Source organism: Syngnathoides biaculeatus, chromosome 23 (genome assembly GCF_019802595.1).
Source record: "Syngnathoides biaculeatus isolate LvHL_M chromosome 23, ASM1980259v1, whole genome shotgun sequence".
Lineage (NCBI taxonomy): Eukaryota > Metazoa > Chordata > Actinopteri > Syngnathiformes > Syngnathidae > Syngnathoides > Syngnathoides biaculeatus.
This window is the reverse complement of record NC_084662.1, coordinates 14,084,612-14,105,050: the sequence shown is the minus strand read 5'-3', so window position 1 is coordinate 14,105,050 and position 20,439 is coordinate 14,084,612. Positions and strand designations below refer to the sequence as shown.

General features: G+C 41.0%; 1 protein-coding gene across 4 annotated transcripts; it reads left to right on the top strand.

Annotated features, from left to right (window-relative positions):
• The first annotated feature begins 8 nt into the window (after positions 1-8).
• On the top strand, positions 9-19,801 carry myb (v-myb avian myeloblastosis viral oncogene homolog). Of its 4 annotated transcripts, XM_061811659.1 has the most exons (17): positions 82-134; positions 987-1,165; positions 7,736-7,852; positions 9,549-9,666; positions 9,751-9,822; positions 10,248-10,340; positions 11,571-11,791; positions 12,689-12,920; positions 13,852-13,920; positions 14,011-14,115; positions 14,500-14,709; positions 16,429-16,529; positions 16,745-16,859; positions 17,762-17,854; positions 18,169-18,267; positions 18,361-18,444; positions 18,895-19,801. In XM_061811659.1, the coding sequence occupies exons 2-17, from the start codon at positions 1,131-1,133 to the stop codon at positions 19,009-19,011; spliced, it is 1,881 nt and encodes a 626-aa protein (XP_061667643.1). In that variant the 5' UTR covers positions 82-134; positions 987-1,130; the 3' UTR covers positions 19,012-19,801. The 4 variants fall into 4 exon arrangements, with proteins under 4 accessions (XP_061667644.1, XP_061667643.1, XP_061667645.1 ...); XM_061811660.1 differs by lacking the exon at positions 987-1,165 and having other exon boundaries at positions 9-134; XM_061811661.1 differs by lacking the exons at positions 82-134; positions 987-1,165 and adding an exon at positions 4,017-4,075 and having other exon boundaries at positions 12,689-12,812.
• The last annotated feature ends 638 nt before the right edge of the window (positions 19,802-20,439 follow it).

Here is a 20,439-nt window from a genome sequence, read left to right as displayed (position 1 = left end):
CAAAGGACTAAAGAAGTTTAATTACTGTGATGTGACTATAAATAACACCACTGACCACTGACCACTGACTTCACATTTCGTAAAAATCTCTCGGATCGATATCGTCATTTTTGCAGCATGGCATCCAAATATGGGTAAGCTTTGTTTTATTTTTTAAATTCTATTTTACTATATACTACTGTTAAATGCATACGCTCCCTTGTGCCGTGACGTAACAAAAATATGAATTGGTGTTTCCCGAATTTTTGTAGCTCAAATTTGAGAGTTCAATTGCCAAACATATTTGAAAAATCATAATTATTAGACTCATGACCCATTTTGGCTCACAACTTTCAACATTGGAAACCCATCCGACCATCCATTTGCCAAGGCCTGCAAGGCAAAAAAAAAAAAAAAAAACTTTTGGTGAGTTGTGAGAAAGTTTGTTTAAAAAGTTTGTGAAATAACACAATGGAAGCAAAATTCTGTTTAGTTTGTGTCAAATAATGTTGGTGTGACTATATGATCTTATTTTCTCAACCCATGCTGCTTCGGCGCACTAACAGTTATTTGGGGGCCACAATTTGTGCTGATTGGGAGGGGTGCAATTACTTATTTGCAGCAGTAACATACAAATGATAAATCCATCCATCCTTTATCCAAGCCATTTATCCTCACAAGTGTCACGGGAGAGCTGGAGCCTATCTCAGCTCGCTTCGGGCAAAAGGCAGACCACACCCAAAAGTGGTCGCCAGGAAGTGGATTGGAAAATGGATGGATACGACTGAAAAAAAAAAAAAAAAAACTTAGCTCTCCAAGTAATGGACGACATTAAAATTGCAGTGTAGTAAATCTAGGAGTTAATCAAAAATACGATTTTTATCTTTATACTGCGGCACGGTGGAGCAGTTGGAAAGCACTGACCTCACAGTTCTGTGGACCCGGGTTCAATCCTAATCCTCCCTGTTATTATTATACATTAATTGGACACTCTAAATTGCCCCTAGGTGTGACTGTGATTGCGGTTCTTTACCCTGCGATTGCCTGGCGACCAGTTCAGTGTGTACCCCGCCTCCTGCCTGTTGACAGCTGGGATGGGCTCCAGCACTCCCGCGACCATCGTGAGGATAAGGGGATAAGAAAATGGATGGATGGATGGCTGCAGGGAAAAAAAGTTAAATACATGGTTAGTGAAATTGACAAGCTCATATTAGTCCAGTATATTTGTGATTTATGATGTGAGGGTTGCAAATCACTGCTCGATATGGTTTGGGGGCATCATCTTGCCCTAATAAACTCTTTAGTTCATTATTTTATGGCAATTTGTTCCAACTTTTACTAAATCGGCAGACCACATGTTTCTGGCTCCCTCTTGCCTCAGCTGTGTTCCACACATGAGATTGTATGTTTTGGAATTCTGAGTAAAATTGATATAAATTTCTGGGGAGGCAAGCCCACCCCCACCCCCACCCCCCGTACCCCCCAACACACACACGCACACACACACACACACACACACACACACACTCCTGAACTGAAGCAACTGTTCTTTGAAGGTCTTTCATTGCACGCCTCAACATACTTCTTCCTTTTGTTGCTATTGATTTCTTTGATCTGCTCCTTTGATATGTCACTCGTGACATCAGTTGTTTATTTCTTCAGGACTTCATGATTTCTTCATGTGATTGGATCTAGCCAATATTTGTGCATTGTCTCCGATTGAGTTTAAATCTACTTTTGGCTTCAGAGTGACTTGTTTTTTTCCGCTCAGTATTCATGTTGGTTACAGTGTGGACAATCTGTGCTATTGTTTCAGTAATCAATCTCATCGTACAAGAAGAAATCTACTTAAAAAAATAGTTGTACTCAAACTGATGTATTCACAGGCAAGTGCAGATATTTATCAATGAACCAGTCATTGAAGAGCTACGTGCGCGTAGTCAAAAATAACTCGATACAGCTGCATCCATGCGCGTGTCGATGAAAAAGAGGAGGATGGAAATGTCAAACAATCATCTGATAAAAGCAGGTGCGACGTAGATTTTGGGAAATTGTACATCTATATATAAAAAAAGACATCTGGAGTGGGAATAATAAGGGGATGTTGAAATAATGCATTCAAATGTTTCTAGGACGTCTCAAACCCAAAGCAACTAAAAATGCACAAAAGCTACGCAATGGAGACGGAAAATATTGCAAGAAGCTGGAGCGCGCAAATGCGATTTTATCTTGCTGAACAACCTTTTGCAAGCCACAAAACATTTAAAAATACATTTCAGCCTCTCTGTGGGATTTCTTTATACCGATGTAATTATTTGCCCTCGATTAAAAATGACAACATTGTTTCCTCCCCCCGAAAAGCCTTTTGTAAAAAAAAAAAATTATCTGCGAGCTGCCGGGCTGATTAGATGGATTTGACAGATGGGGGGGACAGATTGCAACATGAATGGGTGGATCATCAGATTTGGACTTTATTTATGTTAAAAAAAACATTATTGAATACATTATTGTTGAGTGGAGTTCACTGTTTGTTTGCGCCATCACCATTTCTATATACCATAACCAGATTTACTGTACTTTTAGATAAAGGCCTTCATTATATAAAATTATCTATGAATTAAGTGAAAGCAAACAATAGCAGAATTGCAGAATATTGGAATAGTAACGTATACAAGACAGGGTGGGGAGAATAATCCTAGAAGTCGGTAGAAGGCATGTTGCAAAGGTTTACATAATACCCAGATGGAAGAGAGTATTATAAGCATTCATCCATCTATTTTCTGAGCTGCTTATCCTCACAAGGCTCACGGGAGTGCAGGAGCCTATCCCAGCTAGCAACTGAACTGGTTGCCAGCCAATCACAGGGAACATGGAGAGCGACAACAGTCGCACTCACAATCACACCTAGGGGCAATTTAGAGTCTCCAATGATTCCATGTTTTCGGGATGTGGGAGGAAACTCAGAGCGCCCAGATAAAAACCATACAGGCACGAGGACAACATGCAAACGCCACACAGGCGGGGCCGGGATTTGAACCCGGGGCCTCAGAACTGTGAGGCCAATGCTTTACCAACTTGACCCACCGTGCTGTACTACATTGTAGCTTTGTCTTAAAGATGATACTCTAAATAGCTAATACACATACGTACTCATTACTGTATCAACAGAACACATGTAGGTAAAGAGCAACATTTAGCTTGATTTTTCACAACTACAGTCTGAAGTTAAAAACATCACCGCAATGTCCAATGAATGGATGTTTTCTGGATGTGGGAGGAAACCCGGAGCGCCTGGAGGAAACCCACATAGGCACGAGGAGAGCATGCAAACAAAGGCGGCGTTGGGATTTGAACCCCCGATCCTCAGAACTGTGAGGCAAATGCTCTAAACCAGTCGTCCTACCTATTATAAGCTTTTATATATTTCTTTACATAAAGTCAACTCTGCAGGGGGAGGCAACACCTTTTATCAGGTGGTTCAAACAAGTCTGAGAACAAATGTGTTTAATCTTCTTCATGTTTATGTAGCAAGATGATAGATTACAATGTCATCGAGTAATGGAAATAACCCCTTCAAGGGTTAAACCCTTGCCATCATAAAGCATTTAGTAATTACATTTTAACACTGCTAATTGTCCTACACATGTAAACATAGGGACGGTTCTAATTAAGACAAAAACAATTAACTTTAATGATGCATGTGCCTCATGCTCGGCCATTTTATTTGTAACTTCTCACAGGCGGAATGATTTTGAGGTTTCACAGTATCACAGATTTTTATTTACGGATTTATTTTTTTTCAAGTCGTTTCGGATTTCAAGCATTCCCAAGGGCGGTAACAATTGTCGAAGGCAGGAATTCTCAATGTGTGCTATTTGGGGGATTTCCCTACTGGTACATGAAAGAATCACTGAACTAAACACAAGTAATTAAAAAATACATATTAAACAAGAAATGTGATCTACCATACAATACAATCCATTTGGATTCGTTTTGAGCTTTACTTATCAAGCGTGCCTAAGTGTGGCAGCAGTTGCCCAAGGTCCATGTGCCCAAAGATTCTAGGAGCTGTGTGGCATGTTCACCATTTCATACGGTAACTTCCTTGATTTTCGTGGATTATATCAAGTCATTTCTCAATGGTTAGCATGCCTAAGTGCGTTAGGAATAACCCAATTGTCACAATATGACACTACATTACTGTAACTTTCCTGGCATTTTTGAAATAGTTTCAGATGTTACTGTGGCTGTCGAGTGTGCCCAAACGCAAAAAGTGAGTTCTTGTGGGCAGATGCTACGGCGGTGTGGTATTTTTGCTACTTCATGATGAAACACTACATTACTGGAACTTTCCCGACTTTTTGTGGCTGACTTGGAGTTGTTTTGGACTTTGTATATATTAAGTGTTGTAACAATTGCCCAAGGAGAGCACATCCTGACACCTGAATTTCCCAGACGGTTTTGATCATTTCAAGTCGTTTTGGACATTAGATGTCAAGCGTGCCCAAGCACAATAGGAACTAAGATGAGTTTGCCCCACGTAAATGCGGCCGATTGTGTCATGAGCCAGCGGCACGGGGGCCGGACCCAAATGCAGGACTCCCAGGCAAAAGCATAATGTTCAGAGTTGGTTTTATTCCCAACGAAGGTCATACACAGTTTAAAGAATTCAAGAAGGCAGAGGCAAAAAAACACTAGGCTAGAGGTAAGGTCCAAAAACATGACGGTAACACATTCACCACTTAAGTGCTCGGTCAACTAGTGTCCCGAATGCAACACAGCTGTGACATCTGTCAGAGGTGGCACCGCCCAGGGCAGCGGCCTGGCCCACGCCTCTCACAGGAAGCGCCACCCACAGTAGTGGCCAGGCCATGCCCATGACAGATTGGCACTTTTACTACTTTATGATACAAACATTGCTTCACTGTAGTTTTCCTGACTTTCCGAGTTATTTTGAATCTTATCATTTGGGTTTTGAGGTGTTCTGGTGCTCGTGTTAGACATCCTAACTCGGTTAAATAGCTAATGCTTAATCCTTCCAACCAACCAAACAACTGAGTGCATTTGCAGCTCATAAACAAACAGCAATTTTAAAAAAAACTCCTTCAAGGAGATATAGTAAATATGCATGCATGATGTATTCTAGGCAATTAGATGATATTTCTTCAGCTTTTCCTAAATCAAACAGTCGTGCAGAATCTCGTGTTTGGTGTTCTTAGCGGTGGATTGGAGACTTTGGTTGGGATGCTATCTGGAGCCCGAGGGCCATCATTAAAAACAACAGTCAAATGAAGCAACCTGTGCACACAATGCTTTGCAAAGGGGGAAGCTGTCTAAATGGCTGCTCTTAACCTGTCCAATCGCGCCCATGCAAATGTCCCCGGCTAAGATTCAATGGATCTCGGGCTTCCTGCTCCAACTACTACAAACTGGGTTGATTTGCGTAGCCTGGCTTAGGCTCCCCTCAATTTGGTTTCAGATAGCAAGATGTAGTTTTTAATAATACCCTCGAGGTGCAGGCAATAGCTGTAGGCATACTTGCGTTGCATAGTTTACATGTAGCAAGTCGAGGAGGAGGAGTCATTTGTCTAAGTGCAAATCGAATTGAAATGTTAAATGGCCTCAATTACATGGAGGGTCGGCCTTCCGTGCGGGATGTGATATTTCTGTCTTGACCAAAACTTGCAATATTAATCATGTTTAAAGTGAATAGACGACAAGAACTATAACGCATGTATGTGTACATGGGTGTAGAATTTGAAATCTTGCATGCAAGGAAAACAACCTGGTTGCCATGTGACACATTATTAACATCGTGCTATTGGCCTCAAAATACAAATTCGCTCGTCCATTGGGAAGATCCCACCCTATTTTGGCTCTCTGCTCACCATACATACCACCACCCACACTTGTCATCCCAGCACTTTTATTAACCTCCTTTTTCCCAAAGTCCGTACTACTTTTACTCACCCCCCCCCCCAAATGACTAGAACACTGCAACAAATTCTAAAACTCGCTTAATTCATCCCAATATCATTGTTTACAAAGTGAGTGAGGGACACTGTGCGTGATTACCACACCCCTTTGTAGCCTGTTTTGATCTGACGTTGATAAATCTGATCTGTTCTCTTTAGATCTACGGCCTTACCTAGATAAATAAAGGTTGAACAAATACAAATATAAATAAATCAACATCCATGAGTGTTTTCCGTCATTCAAATTGAAAATAGCCCCTGTTAATGTTTCTTTTTAAGAAGCTTGTAATGCGTTACAAAGTAACTATGCAGCCCCTTGCCCTGTGTGTGTGTGTTGAGCCTCTTTATCAGGCCACTATTTTGATGACTGACCTGGGACAAAAGGCTCATCAGGGGTGATAGTAATTACAAGTGACTGCAACAATACGGTCGCGTATGGAGGAACTAATACAATGCGAAGACACATTTATACAAATAAAGCAGTGGACCCCCCTCCCTCCCTCACCCGCACCCCCCAAATGAGTGAAAAGAGCCCATGTACATGGAGGACATGCAGAGGGAAGTGCTAAAATTAAATTACATTCATACTACATAGACTGCACCCGTGCAGATCTATGGACTGTATAGGTAAATTATGATAGAGCTATAAATCACCATTCAAAAAAAAAAAAAACAAAAAAAAAAAGTTGACAAACTTGCTCAGCTGGCTTCCGTTTCAAATAAAGATCATCATTAGTGGTTTTAAAGGCATCAACACAAAGTGCACCTTCGGATAACTGCTGAAACAAATAGGCACTGCATTGTTTTCCATAGCATAACTGGACTTATTGGTCGAGTTAGTTAGTGAATTCTTTGTTCTCACGAGGTTATAAACGCCTCGTTATCTCCGACGAACATCTTTAATGTTATCTGCAGCGCCGGGAGTTCTAACAGCTCACCGCACGCAAAAAAAAAAGAGAAAAGAAAAGAGGAGGAAAAAAAAGAAAAGAAAACAGCGCAACTTCACTTTCCTCGTATGCCAAAAGGTCATTCCGCAATTGTTTACTTCGTCTCACTCGCTACGCTAACTTCCTTCTCCCTTTCAGAACGAGAAGTAACGCTTGAAATATGATGGAGGGGAGAAACAAAGAAACAAAAAAAAAAAGTTGAGCGCGGACCAGCCGGCAAAACGCGCCTTTTGGGTGCATTCATGCCTTCACGGTTGACTCGTAAATTCAACAACTATGCATCTAGTGGCGTTTTTAATTTGGTGCCGTTCGATTTTCATCTGAACAACTCAAGATGCGTTTGCCTTTTTCAGCCATGACGGTACCGTGTTATCCTTTTGGGATTCAAGTTAAAGAAGTAACGTAGTGTACTCAACGTTACAGCATGAAAATAAAAAACTATCCAATGTTGTCTCTGCTAAGTTCCAATACTGCGGAACATTTTTTTTTTTTGGTGACAGCTTTCCTACGTCTTTGTGGCGTCCTCTCTGTCCTCTTTTCTCTCTTCCCTTTCAAACCTTTTAGTCCTGTCCAGTTCTGTGTGTGTGTGTGCGGTATATAAAACGTGCCCCGTTGCATAGAAATAAGTTATAGAGATATCCTCCATTGTGCAGTGACAAGTAACAGAGCAGTAGATGCTTGAAAAAAAAAATTCATTTAAAAAAACGTAACTTGAACATGCGCAGTGGGGGGAGCGCGAATTTCACCGGCACTTGAAGAGGGGGGGGGGGGGGCTGGAGGGAGGAGGAGCGCTACTGGAGTGCTGCCGGAGTTTAACTAATGTCAACCTGCTAGCTCGCCAGGAGAGCAAACCCGTCCTACGCGGAGAGCGAAAGTACGTCAAGGAGCAGCCCAGCCTGTGAGCCGCACACCCCGGGGGACGACTGACATGACTCGGCGGCCGAGAAGCAGGTACCCGCCAGCCAAGAACAAACCTACAGCTGCTGTTTTGTTTCAAAAAATATATTTTTCCCCTCGCGAAGCACACACGTGGGCTATTTTCTTGTGTTTGTGGAGGTACATAAGTTTGTTGTAGTATTTTAAAACCCTTCCAAGAAAGAAAAAAAAAGCATGCGTTATTACGGTTTCATTATTCATGTACTGCATGTCGTATGCTCGCGCTTACTCCCTCTTGGTCGCGCGCCCGTAACAGGTGGCGGTCATCTGGCGCTCGTGTCGTTGTGTATAATGTACGTGTGGACGGACCCGTGTCAGTCTTTGTCCCAATACGGCTTGCGTTCATATTTTGTCTTATGCTTTTTGAAGGAAACTGAAGTGGCTAAAAAGTTCTCACACTCGTCCCCCTTTTTTTTTTGGCAGCATATTTTATGACTGTGCACTTACGAAGAATCAAAGCAAGCCGGCACGGATGTTTTCACTTTCACACTGTATGTAGTTATTGAATAGGCGGTATAGATTAGTCGTTCCAGGAGTTTTATTGACCCCGACGTGGACCAATTCTCACGGTATAAAACTGGTCGCAAAAAAGTATGAATGCTGAAACACCAGCGTGTCCATTTACTCACAAATGTTACGTGCTCACTGTGAAATGTGAGCCTGTTTACCTGGACACAAGACTGATAGAGTTGCAGGAATTGAAAAACATGAATCATAGCAATGTTTTTCGTCACAGTAAAAGTGAAATTGAATTGCTCACGCTTGCAGGTGTACGTTTAGAGTAGTTGGGGTAATTAATGGAGCAGGTGCAAAGATCTGGCATCTCGCGTGGCCGTCGACCTCACCGCCGCCAAATCTTTGGATTGAGGGCATCACATGACAATGATTTTACTAATTCATTCATACCTCATTTTTTTTATTGAATCAACTGATGGAGTACATTTAAAATTCATAACGATTCAGTTATTTGCAAATGTGCTAAATGGATTCAACACAAAGATAATTCGTCCTCCTCCATGGAGGATGATAGAAATCTGTCAATGTTTACTGTTGAGAGGCTGAAATTGAACAATGCCTCTTCACAATTGATGACCAAAATGGTTATTGACTGATGTAATCAATTAATTATCATGTCATTGATTAATTGTTGCACCTCTACTCGATTTACCCGTTTCCCTTTGCAGGTCTATTTCAAATGTCGATTATTATTATGTATGATGGGCATTTGTGGGCTAAATGTTCTAAAAGTTCCTCTAAGTTGTGTAGCCGCTTGTTCTCCAATTCACAGCGGTAAATCGGGAAGTTGCGGAACATTGTCCCGCACCTGAGAGCGGTTCCTGTTCACCTGTCACACTGTAACAGCACCTTCCCTTTGCCTTCCACGCTGCCGCCTGCTCTGCCTTCTGATTGGCTACAGTCAGCGTGCGCGTGTTTGAGCGGCGTACAATGCAGCCGCAGGTCCGAACAAGCCCGGCTCGTGAAATTACCGGCGCATGTGCCGATCCCAGTATCTGTAGAAACCAAAAACACAAGAACCTGTTCATCCATAAAGTCCCCTCCCATCTTCACTCGAGCGTCTTATGGGGATCTTGGCAAAACGCCTGCACCCAAACCTTCAAGAATGACTGGTTCTTTGCGAGTGCGTGATGAGATCTTTCATGAAGATGAGCAAATTGAGATGCTGCCACCTTGCCCGTTTCTCCATCCACAGTGTTCACAGCAGCGAGGAGGACGAGGAGGAGAACGAGACGTACGACCACGATTATGAGTGCTCGCTGGCGAAGCCCGGGAAGCGCCACCTCGGTAAAACACGCTGGACGCGAGAGGAGGTACAACGCTCGCGCCTTGAAAGGTCTCTGGCAACAAAACTCCAAAAATACGTTTTCTAACCTTTTCTCACCTTTGTCAACCAGGATGAGAAGTTGAAGAAATCCGTGGAGCTCCACGGGTCCGACGACTGGAAACTCGTCGCAAGTTTACTCTCTGTAAGTCGACTCAATGCCACAAAAATGTTAAGGCATTCATGACACCCTAGTGTAAATTAAACCAGAAGTTTCACGTCAATTATCCAACATGGAAGCGTGTAGTTATGATAGTCCCAAAGAACACAGTCCAGCTTCAATAACGTAGCAGCACTAGCAATACTAAACCAGGATTAGCACGAGAGACAAGCCAGCATTAACAAGCCACATTTGTAGCATGATCGATTTGTAATTTTTTGCCAAGTTGTTAGCAAATGAGGGATCCACTTTTTGGCTATACCAAAATAGTTTCAGCAAAGCTCCTGAAGCCCAAGCTAACAGGTCAGCGCGATGCTAGCCTGTGCTTAAAAAAAACAAACCAACAATCGACAATTCCTTCTTTGTGCAGTGCTGTAAATAAAGTGTCCCGTTGTTTCTTGACGAACCAGAACCGAACAGACGTGCAGTGTCAGCACAGGTGGCAGAAGGTTCTCAACCCGGAACTCATCAAAGGGCCTTGGACCAAAGAGGAAGACCAGCGGGTAAGAAAAAAACCCAACATAAAGCAGACTAATTTCAGAAGGCTTCCCAAACCGATTGATCTTGTTATTGGCCAAGACAGAAGACATGTTGCCATCCAAACACAGCAAATGGATATTTTTCATGTTAAATTTCAATTGTAGTTTGGATCGGGGATAAACAGAGCTGAAACTAACAATTTCCTGTTTCACGGGAATGTTTACGCTTTGCAGTGGAACATTGGTTTGCCCATCATCCTGTATTTGTACAATTCAGATTTCAACTTCTTGTTCATCTAAATTTTGTCCCAGTTTTTTGTACCCAAAACAAAACAAAAACACGACTCTGCCATTCAATTTGTAGAATCGATCCCCGTTTATCAATTTGTGCACAACGGGTTCCGCTGACGGCAATGTAAGCTGTGCATAGCACATCCTGTCAAAAGTTGGGTCTTCAAAATAATAGCATCTAGTATAACAATACAGTTTCACCACACGTTCTTGTCACATAGTGGATTATTTTACGGTGGCACAAAATAGTTTGAGTGCGACTGCTAATATGCCACCATAGGGCCAAATAAATTATGGTGACTTTATCATAAAAGTGTACTTTTTTTTTATTTTGAAGACCAGACTTTTATCATTTTGTTGCACCCATGTTACCGCCAGTTGTACAAGTGTTGCCGAGCAGAACGGGAGGCTTGTTATGGCCTTCCGTTGTGAATATAAGAGTTTCATTGTGCCTATTTGTTTTATTTCCGATCAAAACTACAGTATTTCGTGCAATTTGATTTTTATCAAGACTTTCTGGAACCGATTAATCACAAAAAAAAATTAGGCACCATTGAATTTTATGGGGAGAGAAACAGAAATCAACTGTACTATGTCTGTGTATTTTATTTTTTACTGCTTTCACATTTCCTGCAAAAAATTTTGTGTAACCAACTAACAGCTTGGCCAGGTCGCAATTTACCTGTTGACATAAATAAAATGGGGGGGGGGGGGGGGGGTTACCCCGCGAGACGTTTATTGGACATGTCCAAGTGTGTTGCGTTTCCGGCCAGGTGTCGTTGTAATGATTAGCAGGGCAGCTAACGTTCCTCTGGAAATTCCCTCAGCTTTCGTTCAGCAGGTGTTCTCAGTCACCTACACAAAGATAAAGAAAGAGTGAAGGCGTGTAAGGGGGAAGGTAAAGCGATGGTTCCGGAAGGTTGGAAGTTCTTCAGTTCCCTCTACGTTTGACTTCTTTCGCAGGTAATCGAGCTGGTGCAGAAGTACGGCGCCAAGCGCTGGTCGGTCATCGCCAAGCACCTGAACGGCCGCATCGGGAAGCAGTGCCGCGAGCGCTGGCACAACCACCTCAACCCGGAGGTGAAGAAGACCTCGTGGACGGAGGAGGAGGACCGCATCATCTACGAGGCGCACGAGAAACTGGGCAACCGCTGGGCCGAGATCGCCAAGCAGCTCCCCGGCAGGTGAGCCTGATGGACGGATTACCCCCTCCCACCAAAAAAAATAATAATAATCTGGTAATGTCATATTGTGAGAGGTGGCAGGATATTCCTTTTAAAGCAGAGATTCACAAACTAAATTCGACACATTTCTCCCCTAAAATCAGAGAATCATTATTTTTCAACACATACTCCGCATACAGTACACTGATGAGTGATGGATGAATGCAGTAGACGTAAATTTGTCACAACAAAAGCAATTTCCCAAGAAAGGGCATGCCCAATGAAAAGGAATTTAGTCAGTGATGCCATAAATAACTCACCCAAATTTATACTCATGACTCTGGGATTTTTATTTTGGTCCCTTTTCTTTTTGAGATAGCTACTGATCATTAAGCGATATTAAGGAAAAAAGGTCATATTTTTAATTTGGGAAAAAAAAGAAAAATATTAAATAAAATTTTCTTTGACTTTAATTGTACAATAGCATAATTTTATTCTATTTGTTTTTAGAAATGGGAGAAAATGTTGCAATATAAGATAAATTTTGCATCATCCTTATTAAATATAAACATTTGAATCAAAATTATTTTTAAGTTAAATTATTTTTTTACCTTTGTATTATAAATTTGTGACAATTTTTATTATATAATTAAAAGTTGTACTTTTAACAAAATTTTTAAAAAGTGAAATTATTTGGTATCTTATTTTATAAATGTGACACTATTGTTAAAAATTATTAAAAAGTAACATTATAAGATAAATATTTTCAATTTCCCTTTTCAACCAAAATAATTAGCTGATTTTTCTCATAATATTTTGATATTCACTCGATCATTTATTTTTTCAATTTTTGTTTTTGAACTCATGCTGCAGACCTTCCAACAGAATCCCCTTTGATTTAATTTATGTCACCCGCAGGACCGACAACGCCATCAAGAACCACTGGAACTCTACGATGCGGCGGAAGGTAGAGCAGGAGGGCTACCTGCAGAGCGCTACGGCCAAGGCCGCCGGCTCATCGCTCGGCCACGGCCACTGCCAGGTCAAGCCAGCCAGCCGCATCTTGCCCTTCCCGCACCACTCCCCCAGTCTGACCCAGCTTCCCCCTGTGTCACCGCACAACTACGCTTACATGTCCGACTCGCATCGAGTGAGTTTGTCAAGGAAACTAGAAACTATCCTTTTTGCTAGTCTCCTCACTTTCTGAGTGTTGCAGTTCTCTCATCACCATCTCAATAAAACTTCCTTAGACCATCTACTAGGGATGTCCGATAAAACAGTACGCATATTCACTCGAGTACTCACCGATACCGATATTGCGTAATGTTACCACTAGTACTTTTGACACATCAAATTTCAATGAACACAGTGACAGATAATTGCAAACAAACGAATTTCTTTCTTTCTAATGCACGTGATGATTGGACAATGTGACAAACTGCCGCTGTAAAGCGCCAACTACTAGCAGGAAGGACTTACTCTTTTGCCCAACCAGCTACAATTAATCAAGAATGTCACCACTAGATCCCAAACGTTCAGCCAAATTGTTTTCCCTGTTCATTGCACAGCGCACTACTCAGGATTTTGCAAAACATTAACAAACTAAACATCATTTGCAAGGATACACATGCAATTATTGGCACCTTTGGCACATATCGGTGTCTGCCTTTTGTAAAAAATCTTATGGCTGATAAGAAATCTGCTTAAAACTGGGTAAACTTTCAGTTTCATTGACCATTATAAGACATCCTGCTGAGGCTGGGAGCTTCTTGCCCTTTTTGTTAGAATTTTAAAGGTGACATAGTAAGGATATAAGCAGCACAGAAAATGGATGGATGGATTTTAACAGTTTGTGTTTTCGAGGTTCAGGAGAAAAACATATATGTTGTAAGTCTGAAAAATGTTGAAATGCATTTAAATGAAGTGAAATGAACACACTGTACACACTCATAGCTGGTCTAGCTAGGACTTTAAGTTTGTGTCAATGCAAGTTTGACAACAATATTTTCCTTTTTACTGCAATGGTTAGGGTTGGGCAATGAATATCGCCTGCAAATATATATTATGTTGCCTCTACATAGGTGCCTTTCCCACTGGCCTTGCACCTGAACATCCTGAACATCCCCCAGCATGGAACTTCTACCGTACAGGTACCAAACGTGTTTATTAAACATGTGAACACTGATACGATTATGAACTGCCACCAATTTTGATGAATGGCTTTTTACGTTATCTACCAGAGACACTATAGTGAGGAGGACCCTGAGAAGGAGAAGAGGGTGAAAGAGATTGAACTGCTGCTCATGTCGACTGAGAACGAGCTACGAGGCCAGCCGTCAAGACCAGTGAGCAGCACACTTACTCCTGTGTGTATGTGTGTGTGTGACAACAGGATTTATGTGCACATAGTCTGACCCGGGTATGCAGAGACAGCGGTTAACTTTGTGTGAATACGATGAAGGAAACATCTGGGGGGGCCTGTTGCTGCAGAGAAGTGATGAAACAGGACCTCGTCTTGCTCCGTGTGTTTGTGTGTGTGTGTGTGTGTGTGTGTGTCCACGACCCCTTGTGCAACACAATACTACTGTCACCCTCCTGCCAACTTCAGTTCCCTTTCTGGTTTTCTTCCATTTGCACGCCCCTTCTCTTATTGTCACCCTTGGACAGTTTGCACTTTTTTTCTTTTTTGATGCTTCCATCTTAAAATGTCATTTTTCTCCCCTGCCCAGATCAACTTGCCTTATCCAGGCTGGGCCAGCCAGAGCCCGTTAACTTGCACCTTGGAGGGCGTGACCAAGTCATTAACTCATCACCAGGCCGCCGCCGCACCCACCCATCCACTAGATCAGACTTTCCTGCCCGAGGAGAGTGCCTTGGCTTTGCAGGCGCAGAGTGGCGCCAGCACCATGCCCGAGTTCATGGACTCGGTCTTTGACACAGTAAGTGTCTTAGTTGCATCACAAGTGATCAATGAGTTCCAAATATTGCCAGCCATTTTTTTTAAGATCCAAAGAGTAGTGTTCTGACACAATATAAGCACCGAACTTTAAAAAAGATAATGATTCTGTTCTCAAGTAATCAAATGCACAACAGGGGTTAATTTCACCTAAAAATACTTGTTTCTGACCAAAAAGATGAGAAACATGTCAAACAAAACCTCAAACTATAAAGCAAGACTGAGAAACATATATAAACATAAATACGTATACAGTACAACGAGGAAACATGGGTGACGGTTACTAACTGCATGGCTGGAGTTGACTCCAGGAACGGCGTCATCCTTTCTCACAAATGTAACGCACACATTCGACTAACTACAACGACACATAATTTTATAGCATACATATATTGTACATATCCTCTGCTCCAGTGTGAGATGCCTAAACTTGTCCAACGTCCGTGTCATTTCTCTCCCTCGTAATCGAAGTGACAAGTTGAGATGCACCCACTAATCTGCCGTGCTGATCTTAAATCCCAAGTGATGCAATGGTGCCATCTACAATGATCTCATTACAGTGGTTTACAAAACTGTTATTCACACACAAATTGGCCATAACGCTTCTCCATGCCTACTTCTTGAAAAAACATTCTTGATGTACTGTGTATGTTCGTGTGTGGCATTAAGACTGTTTGAATCCAATTGACTGATAAAAATATCCATGATCCATGGCAGTGGATATGTTAAATAATTGATTCGGGGCCCGGAAGTTTGTAGAAACTGTGCACTTAGTAAAAGCATTTGCATATACAGTGGTACCTCTACTTAGAAACATCTCTAGTAACGAAAAATTCAGGTTACAAAACGCCTCCTCGGAAAAATTTTGTCTCTAGTTATGGAAAAAATGGCGCTGGATTCCCCAAATTCCACCGAATATAAACATCCTGCATCTTTGTTTGTGTGGCGTGATAGAGCTGTTCCCTCATTGGCTATCGCCGTAGCATCTTCCTGGAATCCTATTGGCTAGGAGGGATGTCAATCTTTACCCATGATGCTTTTCATTTCCCTTGGACACTCGACTGTTACTGAATCATGCTAGCACAGATTGGAAAAGTACAAGATTTTTCTGGGTTTTTCGTTTGTATTTTGCAAGTTTATTCATCTTTATTCACCATAGGCCCCAAGAAACTTTAGTGGAATTAAGTTGTGTGTGTGCGTACATATAAATACCTCCTCCTCCCTCCCCCACGATGCCTTTTGTTTGCCACTCACCCTTCTCTTCGCATAGTTGCCCAACCCCAAAGGTAAATTTTGTACTTTGAATACTTATTTTGGCGGGGGATCAGGATGCTTGGAACAGATTAGGCTATTTACATGTAAAATACCCTTCTACTTATAAAAAATTCACGTGACAAAAGGACTTCCAGAACAGATTAATTTTATAAGTAGAGGTACCACTCTGTCTGTGCTTAATAGAGGCATAATTTGGACTTTATGTTCTGAAGGAGGATAAGGAGCCCTTGTTAATATAATGTGTAATGTATTATTACAATAAACACTAATCCAGTATCTCAATGTCGGATACATTTTATCAATGACCCGCTAGCGTGTGGTTACATACGACTCAATCCTCAACATTGACAGGTCGGCGTGGTTTTAAATCTCATTGCCTACCTTTACAAGGGCATACTGAGAGTTTTTCCTTCCTTTGGTCTCACAGTTCCTCAACCAATCAATGAGTCCGGAGCAGTCCGACAGCGACAAACATCCAGCGAGTTCGCCGATGGAAGCCAAGACTCAGAAGGACAACGACATTGAGATGTGAGTGGCTATCTGCGATTTGCTTTCACACATGACTACCATGACTTCCGAAACCTAAACTCATTAACCCTTTACAAGTCCAAACTATTCCGGAATGGCTATTCAGTTTTAACATTTCCCGGATCGTTTGTCATTCTAAATGATGTTTTATGTTTAAGTGGCTTGAAATTATTATTCAAGATTTTTTTTGAGTGAAAAATGGCTCTCTGTCGCAGGTTCACAACTCCCAACGTTCGCTTTTCCATCCTGGAATCACCTCCTTGCCCGCCCACACCTTTAAATTCCACCTTGGCCCTGCAGGAGGCCAGGTATGGACCGATCAAGCTGCTGGTGAGTAAAAAATCGCACCTATCATCAAAATCGCTGGTGTGCGATCGTCAGCATTAAAAGAGCCAGTGAAGCAATACTGAATTTCTCATTTGAGATTTTTTAATAACCCAAAAGAAATTAGGGGAAAAATAGAGAATACATTCCACCAGTTTGGTCTTCCAAGTAAAAAAATTCAGAGTTTGAGAACTATTGTTAACATTCAATTCTACTGGAGTGAACTACGGGAGCAGAAATTACAAACTGTATGACAGAAATAATAAACGAGATTATCTTGAAATCATATCAGACAGCAAAGGATTAGGTACACTTGTAAATGTCGACATTCATTTGGGAATTATGTAATCAAAATGTGGAATATGGAATAGAAGAGATTGGGAAATGTGGAAAAATACTTTTGAAGCTGTTCTCAATGATCTGAACATTTTGAAGTCTAAGTTATTTTAATTGGAAAAATATGGCAGAATATCTTCATTCATTTGGAAATATTTTCATGGGCGGTGGGGTGGAATATGCTAAGAAGATGAAATTCTTGGAACAGTGTAAATAGTACCCCGAATGTCTGTCATTACATGGATGTTGAAAGATTGGAATCGATTGAATTAGAGGAGAAATGTGGAAAGAAAAGTTCCAATTTGTACGATATCGCCATTCATTTGAGGAACTTGATATGGATTTTTCTTTAGTTCTGGGGAAACTGGGAATATGTGACTTTGAAGAAGGATTCCACAGATGTCCTAAATGATCTTTGGTATCTTGAGTGTGTATTAAAACATCACAATCTTAGTAGATCCCCCACAACTCGCGCATCAACGGTGCGCAAAGCCTACAAGTGTGAACAGACAATTTTAGCGCCTACCGTTTGATATCGTAGTAAATCGGGTCCTCTTGTTTGCCATCTCCAGACTCCTTTGGATCAGCAGATGGTGGACTACATTAAGATGGAGCCTATAGAGTGCACCATTGAGCAGCCGCCTCTGAAGAAGATCAAACAAGAGGTGAGCAAACCGTGCGGGCTGTTCCAGAACATCTGAATTAGGTCAAAAGCTACAATACGGAGAGCCTATTTAACAAATGAAAAGTGACTTTTTCCTACTTGTATTGTTTTCCATAGAAAATCCTATAAAACTTTAAAATGAAAAAAAAAAAAAAATAGCTGTTATAACATTGTAAGTAGTGCATGTAACAGTATATTTCGCTTATGATCGCTAAGAATGATCATTGGATCCATAAAACACGATCTGTACATTTGAATTAGCGTGAAGGATTTTTTTTTTTCGACAGCAATGACTGTTTTTCTTTGCCTTTCAAGGTGGAGTCTCCATGTGAAAGGAGTCCATACATGCAGTGGGAAGGCCAAGAACTCAACTCCCAGCTCTTCTCGCCAAACGGCCCTGCACAGGAAGTACCGGTGAGTCCAACCTCGTGGTTCCTCCCGCTGTCATCGTCAATCAGGACAATCTCCAATTCAAAATTGTTGTTTTTTTTTTCCCCACCCAATCAGGACTTGGTCACAAACTCATTGCAGAGCGAAGATGAACACAAAGCCTACCTCCTTCCTCACAGGACCTCTGACAGCCAACTACCAGTATGCCGGAATTATTTTAAATGATTTTTTGTTGATCATAAAATTATTAAATTATGAAACAAACAATTTTACAAAACATCATTTTTTTCATAAATCAATAATAAAATCAACTACAACTTACACACTTAAACATTTAGCATAAATTCCAGCGAACCATTTTCTGTACTACTTATCCTCACAAGGGTCACAGGCATGCTGGAACCTGTCCCAGCTGTAAAATAATTATCACATGAATTTTGCTGCATTTCCTTTGATTGCTTAGTTATATTTTTATTTTTATGCATCTTATTCAAATACCTTGAGTCAGAAAAATAATTGAAAAAAAAGAAAAACAAATATTTTTCTTAAATAACTGGTTACTAAAGTGATCCAATTATAAATATTTATAAGACTATCTTTTTATTTTTAAATTTTAACCTGTTTTTTTTTTTTTTTTTTTTATCCCGACAGCCGCTGAGCTCGAGGGAGCAGGCGACCAGGCAGAAAACCGAAGCGAGTGTCACCGCAGCCGAGCAAACCCCCATCAAGTACATCGATGTGTTCCCAATGAGGACGCTGGTCACGTAGATGGCGCAAGAGGTGGGGGTCGGGGTTCATATTTGTTAGGGTACAACAGTTGGGAGAGGCGCCGTGCCACCTAGTTGACCAGCCAAAGAAGATATATATTTTTTTTTCATACATAGACATTTGCTTTGTTTTTTTTTAACCATTTGTCTCTTTTGGTCCTGTCTTTTTTTTATCAATGTTGTTTAAAAAATGCAGGGATGTATTCATTTGCATTGGGCTGTACTGTTAATTCAGAATTTTGATATTAATATAAAGAACAAGTTGATTAATTTATTTTCCATGTTTTTATTTTTTTTTATTTTTTTTTTCATTTCTACACAATTGGCCAATGGAGCAGTGTTGGACAATTTAAGTATTTAAGCCCTCTTTATTTTATTGCGTATCCAGTGGCATCTTTATGGTTTGAAAACTGACCTATTTGTTGAATTTCATTACTACTATTTTGTAAAGGCTGTAATGGGTCTTCTGATAATTTCAAGTGTTTGGTACCCGTCACCTCTTATTAAACACGTAACTACTGAACACGATGTGTTAACGGCAGCCGGGCTTTACACAGCTGAAAGGGGCAACGTGACTAGTATTAACAGTTGAACACATTGTCACCTTTCAATTTCATTTTTCTTTTGGTGATGGGGAAGCATTCAATGAACAAATGTTATATGTTAAAAGGATTTATGGTTACTCTACAGTACATTGACACGTATGTGTAAAACTACATGCTTCACCCAGCAGGAGTGACAAGATGCACTTGAATTTATCAGTTTAAGAATAAAAAGAGTACTAAACACTGTTATGTTATAGAAATCAAGACTGTGCATTTTTTTTTTTTAATATACATGTATGAATAGTTTTCTCTTGCGCACTCAATTGGCATCTTGCGGTACTCCAGTACATGTTTGGTTGAATGGTTTTGTCTTGCATGGTCAGTCAGCATCTTGCGGTAGTCCATTTCAAACACTTTTTTGTCTGTCTTTTCAAAATCTTTGTTACATCTTGTTTAATGTTAGCTGTGCAGAAATCAGTTATGCAAGCCAAGTTTTCACATTTTTGATACTTTTCTATACTGCCTAGTTAATAAAGTGTTTTTGCAACAATCTTGTGTTCAGACTTTATTTGGAGGGGAATGACATCAAGTTGTGAATACAAAACTGGTGGCATTTCACAAGGGTCGCAATTCAGCCCACAGATATTTAAAGTATACAGTCCATGAATGTTAACATTTCCTTGTGTTACAATAGAAAATGAGTGTTTTACAAGGCTTGATATTAGATGAATTCCATTTTCCAAGCCACTTATCCTCACAAGGGTCACTCAGTGCTGGAGCCTATCCCAGCTAACTTTGGGCGAAAGCCAGATTACACCCTGAACTGGTCACCAGTCAGTCACACCATCACTGAGCGTGAATTGATCTCATGCTGCCTGCTCCAA